This window comes from Rhincodon typus, chromosome 14 (genome assembly GCF_021869965.1).
Source record: "Rhincodon typus isolate 14 chromosome 14, sRhiTyp1.1, whole genome shotgun sequence".
NCBI lineage: Eukaryota > Metazoa > Chordata > Chondrichthyes > Orectolobiformes > Rhincodontidae > Rhincodon > Rhincodon typus.
The window spans coordinates 37,490,935-37,499,580 of NC_063345.1; the positions used below are offsets into that span (position 1 = coordinate 37,490,935).

The 8,646-nt window shown below is 40.6% G+C and overlaps 1 protein-coding gene across 6 annotated transcripts in view; it reads right to left on the reverse strand.

The window, feature by feature from the left end:
- Positions 1-325: 325 nt before the first annotated feature.
- gcna (germ cell nuclear acidic peptidase) overlaps positions 326-8,646 on the reverse strand; it is a 37,126-nt gene continuing 28,805 nt past the window's right edge. For 4 of the 6 annotated variants that reach the window (XM_020534154.2, XM_048605392.1, XM_048605393.1 and 1 more), the window contains exon 13: positions 361-2,565. In XM_020534154.2, the coding sequence (XP_020389743.2) occupies positions 2,316-2,565 (250 nt within the window). In that variant the 3' untranslated portion in view covers positions 361-2,315. Of the gene's footprint in view, positions 2,566-3,572; positions 3,694-8,646 lie in introns of those variants that run through there. The other 2 variants (XM_020534139.2, XM_048605394.1) reach the window with 2 other exon arrangements.

Genomic DNA, 8,646 nt, shown 5'->3' on the forward strand with positions numbered 1-8,646 from the left:
TGAAACAGAAAATACTAATTTAAATAAGTTATGGATATACTGTAAAAAATGTATCACCTTGATCTTTATTCTTATTTTAACTAATCCAAGATAAACTAAGCCAATGTTACTTGCCCCGTTGCATATTTCTCTAAAACTCATGAAAAACTCCCATCAATTGGTGGTCAGTATAACACATAAAAACTATGATTTTTCTTCCCATTTCATTCATTCTATCCTTGCAGATTGTTTTAATGTAACTTTCTTCTTTCTCTTCTCCCAACCCATCCCCTGGTTCCACTTGCATATGCACTTGCCACAAATAATGGGAACATAGATATTGCCGTTTCTTTATGACAAAAATCTTTATTTGAAGAAATGCCAATAAAACAGTATTCTTGAACTTCATTTGACAAAACCAGTTCACATAATACATTCAAATTTTACCACATAAAACAAATACACATAACAAAGGTTTAGCAGGATCTATATGCCAAAAGTGAAAAGCAGCACTAATTACTAACCAACCTCATTCAAGGGCAGTGATTTTGTGTTTTATGATCCACAGATTTAAACATCCAGTGTATACTTAGGGTTAATTCTCTTACCCTTTACCCTTTCAACTGAACTCAAACTAGATGTATTACTAGCAACTTATTTAATCTGATACAGTTTGACAAACACCACATTTCAAGCAGCTTTTCTAAATTTATAAATTTAACAAAAGTTGTTTAGTTCACCCATTGTCACAAAGTAAATTTACAGAAATACACAGATCATTTCTTGTATCATTCCCTAAACAAATGCAGTCCAAAATGTTGCCTGCAATACCTTGTTCACTTCAGGTGCAATATTCTTAAGAGGAAGTCAGCAATTTTGTAACAATTTTTTTTTGCAAACATTCGGTGTCATTATCGTAAGGCCAAATTGACCTGAGGTCCTCATTACTTAAAAATGCTTAAAAGCATTTTTCACAATTATCATTTACACTGGACCAGTAGTACAGGTCAGTTTTGCTATTACTGGAGAAGTTACAAGAGAGGTCATTTCCAACATCAGAGTTCAATATCCCAGAAACTCTCCAAAACACCACCAGAAATTGCTATAAGAGACCATGATATGAACAAGAAATGGAAAATTATAAAAGTCCTTTACAGAATAGCTGTATATAACAAATAGTGCAATACATTACTAAATGGCCTAAAGTCCATAGCCAACACCTGCCATTTTAAGATTTAGAATTAAGCCAAATATAGCCAACCTAGTTAAGTTCAATGTGGCTTAAATAGGAAACAGCTGTGGAGGTTTTGTTGTGAACAAAGTGGAAACTTTGTTTGCTCACACAAAACAACTGTCTGCACTTCAACATATTTCACTGTTTGAAGTATTTTGAGGTGATAGAGAAACACCAGAAGGTAATTTTATAAATGCAAATTATTAATATCATTCCTTACATTTTAAAACCATACTGTAGTGGTCAGCCAGAGTCAAAGCTGCCACGAGAATAAGCTAATTTGTCACAGTTAGATGGAAAAAAAAACTCTAAAATATCCATTTCCATCATCACTGTCTTGTCCCAGGAAGGCAAGTTCTATGCAACACTCATAACATTTTGTGAACTTCATTTGGGCTTCTTTGGACATTTTTGCTACAGCTGAACAAGATCACTGCTAGGAAATATGTGCTTGTTGGCACTAAATATTCCCAGATCAAGTACAGGAGATTGCTACCAGATAAAGCTCCCTTTATAGTACTTTAAGGATTTGAAAACATTAAATTTCAGAACGCTGCACCTGCAAGATAAATTTTCACTGAAATCATCTTTATAGCCTCTTCCAGACACTAAATTGTATGCTGTAGATTGAAGCAGCTGAAACTTTATTTAAAACAGCCCCAAGTTAATTTCAGGTGGAATTCTTACTGCTGCAGATATAGATGATTCTCTCTGCTTTCTTATCAAGGACCCAGCTAAGAAATGGACACAAAAGCAACAACAGACCCCTCAATCCTGTTCTTCATAGTTTTATCAAATAGTCACACTTCGAGGTAATTTTTTTTCATTAACTAGAACAGAAGGAGAACATTCACGATGCATCAAAAATTGGAGACTTCTGGAGATCAATGTGCTAGGTGGAACTGGAAATATTTAACACATCTAATTGGAATAACACAAATTTTTACTTTCAGCAACAAAATGTTTTTCCCCTTGCAGGAAAAAGAAGTTATACATTTTTTGTTTTGGTCAACATATAGCTTAGTGAACTCTCAAGCTTAAAAAGTTATAAAATTTGGCAATCTCCTCCGATCTTCAATTGAAGGTTAATTGCAAAGGTAGTTTAGAAATCAGTTATCTGCGTCTTCTTTGCAAAGTCTGCACTTAGTTGCCGCATGACATCAGCATGTTGGAGTCCCTTATGCTCCCTCTTGGTTGAGCTGTAGTTCTCCTTCACAAATTTAGCAAATGGCGCTAGATCCTTTTTTGCTGGAGTGCCATCTTTTAACATTTTTGTTAACAGAACAAGAGGGCCTGTACATAAAGCACAGACAAAACGTTGGGTGTCCAATGATTTGGAATGTCGTCCAATCCTGTAGGGAAGTTTTAAATATGAGTACCATACAGAATAAAAGTAGACAGACATTCTTAGTGGCAGCATGTTCATTGATCAGAAATAATGAAAAGAACCTTAACTGAAGTTCACACAACAATATAAAGGAAAAGCTCCTCACTTTTTAAAAATCAGAGGTTAGAGGATGAGAATTATAGAATCCACAATCAGTAGGTTTAGAACTGATTCTCAGGTAGTCAGATTTTCTTCCTGTCCTAATAAAGGACTATTCTTATTTGAACACCCTATTCAAGATTTACAGTATTATCCACTTCTGAGCCAGTGATTTTTAGTTTCTCGATCAGAAGGTAGTTAGTAAAGTGATGCTGACTCGTATAGCACAATTATAATAAAACTTCACAGGACAGTTGTAAAACTAAGTGCAATTTTACATCACTATAGCATCAAGGGGTGTAAGACATTGGTGGGTTTTGTCTACAATTCTATACAGCAGTAGTAGTAATAAGGTATGAGACAGTATTAAACAGGACATCAAGGAAATGAAATAAGATTCCTACAGTAATCATAAGTGACTTTAGTGTAAACAAAAATTGACTTGAATATGTAAATAATATTGTAGTAGACGAATTCCTGGAGCGTGTACAAGATTTTCTTTAAGTCAAGTACATTAAATCATAGAATTGAATCATAGAATCCCTACAGCGGGGAATCAGGCCCTTTGGCCCAACAACTACACACCGACCCTCGGAGCATCCCACCCAGACCCATTCCCCTATAACCCATCTAATTGACACATCCCGGAATACTACAGGCGATTTAGCATGGTCAATCCACCTGCACATCTTTGGACTGGGGGAGGAAATCCTAGCACCCGGAGGAAACCCACACAGACATGGGGAGAATGTGCAAACTCCACACAGACAGTCACCCGAGGGTGCAATCGAACCCGGGTTCCTGGCGCTGTGAGGCAGCAGTGCTAACCACTGAGCCACTGTGCCACCCCTGACTGGTGGACAGGTTATTCTAGATCTGGCTTTCTGCAATAATGGGTTAATTAATAACCTTGTTGTGAGAGGTCCTTTAGGAAAGAGTGACCATAACATGACGGAATCCTTGATTGAAAAGGAGTGAAGTAGTCCAAGTGGTCCTAAATTTCAAATACAGGAAACAACAAAGCTATTAGGCATAAACTGGCTGCGACAGATTAGGTAACTTCATTCAAAGGCAGTACGTTAGAGAAGCAATGGCTAATATTTAAGGATCAGATGGATGCATTGTAACAGTTATGTATTCCTTTCTGGTCCAAAAAGAAACAGTAAAAGGTGGCTAACCATGGCCGCCAAAATTAATTAAGCAAAGAATTAGTTCCAAGCAGAAGTGAAAGTTGTTTTAAAAAAAAGTTCAGCTAAAGGGGCCATTGGTGAAAATAAGTATGTGGGTAATCTTGCAAGGAACATAAAAACAAATCATAAAAGCTTCTAATAGTCTGTAAAAAGAGAAAAGGCTGTGGGAATACAAATGATTGTCCTTATCCTCTAAAATGGGAAGAATGATAGTGCAGAACAGGAAACGGCAGAGCAATTAAACAACTCTTTCAGTTCAGTTTTCACAGAAGGGTGGCAGAGATGTCACAGAGGAATTCTGGGAGGCAGCACTGCAATCACCACAACTGGTCTAAATATCGCAGAGGAACTGTTGTCAAAGAATGGTTAAACACTACCTTAGTGTAGCGTTTTCCTCCCCACCTCCTCTAACCAAAAAAAAGGCACTGCAAGGAGGTCAAGCAAGGTAAGATTCTTATCCTTTAAGTGTACAAGGGTGGAGATGGCAGTTAGGGTGGTGGTTTGTTCCTCCTGCCAGATGTGGGAAATCAGGGAGCAGTCTAGTGTCACTGACAACTACATCTGCAGGAAGTGTGACCAGCTGCAGCTCCTCACAGACCTCGTGGTTCGGTTGGAGAAGCAGCTGAACACACTGCAGTACAGAAAGGGGCCAGAGACAGTGATAGATACTAGCTTTAGGGAGGTGGTCGCACCAGAGTGCCAGACAGATAAATGGGTGACCACCAGGAAAAGCAGGCAGGTAGTGCAGAAGTTTCCTGTGGCTATTCCCTTCTCAAAAAGGCATACTGTTTGGGATACTTGGTCAGGGGGGAGAATAGCCTTTCAGGAGATCATACAAGCAGCAGCCAGACCTGTGGCACCACAACTAGTTCTGCTCTAGAGTAGGATAGGGCAAAGTCCAGGCGAGCGATAGTAGTAGGCAACTCGATAGTCATGGACACAGACAGGCATTTCTGTGGCCATGAACGAGACTCTACAATGGTGTGTTGCCTCCCTGGTGCCAGGGTCCTGGATGTCTGAGTGAGTACAGAACATCCTGAAACGGGAGAGAAAACAGACAGAAGTCATTGTCCACATTGGCACAAATGACATAGATAGGAAGAAGGAAGAGGTCCTGCAAAGACAATTCAGGGAGTTTGGTAGGGAGCTAAAATGCAGGACTACCAGGGTAGTAATCTCAGGCTAGTGAGACTAGGCAGAGAGAGAGAGAGTACAGTTGGTAACATAGCTATAGAGCTGATGTAGGAGGGAAGCCTTTAGATATTATGGCTCATTGGGATGTCTTCTGGGGAAGGTGGGAGATGTACAAGAAGGATGGGTTGCACCTGAACTGGACAGGCACCAACATCCCACAGGATGTTTATTAGAGCTCGTTTTGAGGGTTTAAGTTAGTGTCGCAGTAGGATGGGAATTAGAACAATAGGCCAGTAAGTGCAGGGACTGAGGGCAAAACAGAGACTGAGATACGCATAGCGCAGAGTAAGAGCAAGCAGAGGGAAGTCATAGGGCTCAGAGGGACTGGAGGTCTAGAGTGCGTTTACTTCAATGCAAGTAGTATAGCATGTAAGACAGATGTAAAGAGCATGGATTACTGCATGGAATTATGATGTTATTGCCATTACAGAGACATGGTTAAAGGAAGGATAGGGCTGGCAGCTTAACATTCCAGGATATCATTGTTTTAGATGAGACAGAAAAGGAAACAAAAAGGGTGGGGGAGTTGCATTGCTGAATAGGGATCACATCACAGCTCTGCTGCTGGACACATCAGAGGGGTCTTGCAGCAAAGCATTATGGGTGGAGCTGAGGAATAGGAAGGGTGAAATCACAATGTTGGCAGTTTTCTATAGGCCTTTCAACAGCCCATGGGAGACAGAGGAGCAGATATATAGTCAGATACTGGAAAGGTGTGAACAAAAGCAGGGTAGTTGTGGTGGGTGACTTCAATTTTCCTCTTATTGACTGGGACTCCCTGAGAGCCAGGGGCTCAGATGGAAAGCAATTTGTTAGATGTGTCCAGAAGGGTTTTTTGAGACAGTATGTTGACAATCCAAGTAGACAGGAGGCCATATTAGATTTGATACTGGGAATAAGCCAGGACATGCAATCAATATTTCAGTAGGAGAGCATTTTGGGCTTAGTGACCATAACTCCAATAGATTTTGAGTAGTCATGGACAAGGACAAGGTGGCCCTCGGGTGAGGGTGCTTAATTAGACAAGGGCCAATTACATCCAAATAAGACAGGAACTAGGGAATGTGGATTGGCAGCAGTTATTTGAGGGCATGTGAGAGGCTTTTAAAAGACTAGTTAAAGTACAGGACATGCATATCTCTGCAAAACTGAGGGATAGGAATAGCAGGATTCAGGAACCATGGATGACAAGGGAAATTGTAAACTTAGTCAAAAGGAAAAAGGAAGCATACAACAGGTCTAGGCAGCTACAAACTGATGAAGCCATATAGAGGAGTATAGAGAAAGTAGGAAGGAATTTAAACATGGAATTAGGAAGGCTAAAAGGGACCATGAAATGTCTTTAGCAAACAGGGTCAAGGAGAATTCCAAGGCTTTTTACGCGTACATCAGAAGGAAGAGGGTAGCAAGGGAAAGAGTAGGCCCACTCAAGGAGAAAAGGGGGAAGTTATATGTGGAGCCACAGGAAGTGGGGGAGATCCTTAATGAGTACTTTGTATCGGTGTTCACCAAGGAGAAGGACATGACTGATGTGCACGTCATGAATGAGTGTGTGAATATTCTAGAAAATGTCAGTATATTGACAGAGGAAGCTTTGGGTATCCTAAATTGCATTAAGGTAGACAAGTCCCCAGGACTAGATAGGATCTATCCCAGGTTCCTGCAGGAGGCAAGGGACAAAATAGCTAGGGCATAAGCAGATATCTTCACATCCTCTTTGATCACAGGCAGAGTTCCAGAGGACTGGAGATGAGCGAGTGTTGTTCCCTTGTTTAAGGAAGGAAGCATGGATAATCCAGGAAATTATAGGCCGGTGAGCCTGACATCTGTGGTGGGGAAGCTCTTGGAGAAGATACTGAGGGACAAGATATATGCACATTCGGAAGAAAATGGACTATTAGTGACAGGCAGCATGGTTATGTATGGGGAAAGTCAGGTCTCACCAACCTGACTGAATTTTTGAAGAGATGACAAAGATGAGGGATGGGCTGTAGATATAGTTATATGGACTTTAGTAAGGCATATGATAAACTCCCACATGGCAGATTGCTGCAACAACTAAAATCACATGGGATTCAGGGTGGGCTGGCTAGATGGATACAAAACTGGCTTGGTCATAGAAGACACAGGGTAGCAGTGGAAGGGTGTTTTTCAGAATGGAGACCGGTAACTAATGTTTCCACAGGGATCAGTCTTAGGTCCTCTGTTGTTTGTAATATATATGTGATTTGGAGGAAAACATGGGTGGTCTGATTAGTAAGTTTGCAGGTGACATGAAGATTGGTGGAGTTGCTTATCGTGCCAACAATTGTGAAAGGATACAACTGGATATAGATAAATTGGCGACTTGGAAACAGAAATGCAGGTGGTGTTCAATCCAGACAAATGCAAGGTGATGCATTTTAGACAATCAAATTTAGGTGTGAATTATAATGTAAATGACAGAACCTTTAGGAACATTAACTTTCAGACAGATCTGGGCATGCAGCTCCACAGTTCCCTAAAAGCGGCAGTACAGGTGGCTAAGGTGATTAAGAAGGCATATGGCATGCTTGCTTCCATCAGCCAGGGCATGGAGTACAAGAGTTGGCAAACCATGTTGCAGCTATGTAAAACCATTTTTAGGCCGCATTCAGAATATTGTGTGCAGTTTGGTCACCATAGTGCCAGAAGGATGTGGAAGCTTTGGAGAGAGTACAAAGAAAGTTCACCAGGATGTTGCCTGGTCTTGAGGACATTGGCTATGAGGAAAGGTTAAAAAGACGAGGATTGTTTTCATTTAAAAGATAGCAGCTGAGAAGAAACGTGATAGAGGTTTACAAAATTATGAGAGGCATAGATAGGGTGGATAGTCAGAGACTTTTTCCGCAAGAGTTAAATTTTCAATTATGAGGGGGCACAGGTTCAAGGTCAGAGGGGGAAAAGTTTAAGGGAGATAGGCGAGGGAGATTTCTCACGCAGGGTGGTAAGAGCCTGGAACGCACTGCCAGAAGATTTGGTGGAAGCAGGCACGGTAGCGACATTTAAGGGGCATCTAGATGGTTACATGATTAGGGAGTGAGTAGAGGGATATGGATTGAATAGGGGCAGAACGTTTGTATTTTAGATTAGTTAGGGCAGATGTTTGGAGGGCCGAAGGCCTGTTGCTGTGCTGTACTTCTCTTTTGTTATTTTTTGAGGTTCCCAGAAATATGAGGGAAACAAGGGTCTATTGGGAAGAAGGAACTGAAGCAAATTAGAATCAGTAAAAAAATGTAGTGCTGGAAAAATGTATGGGGCTGAAAGCTGATAAATCCTCAGGACCTGATGATCTACATCCCAGGACACTAAAACAGAGGCAGCTGTGGAGATAATGGGTGTATCGATTGTCATCTTCAAAAATTCTGTAGATTCTTAAATAGTCCTGTTAGGTTTGAGGGTGGCAAATGTAACCCTATTGTTGAGGGAGAAAATTGGGTATTATAGACCAATTGGTCTACCATCAATCGGAGGTAAAAATGCTGGAATATTCTGAAAAGCACACAAATAACAGGACACTTAGAAAATACCAATTAAATTAGAAA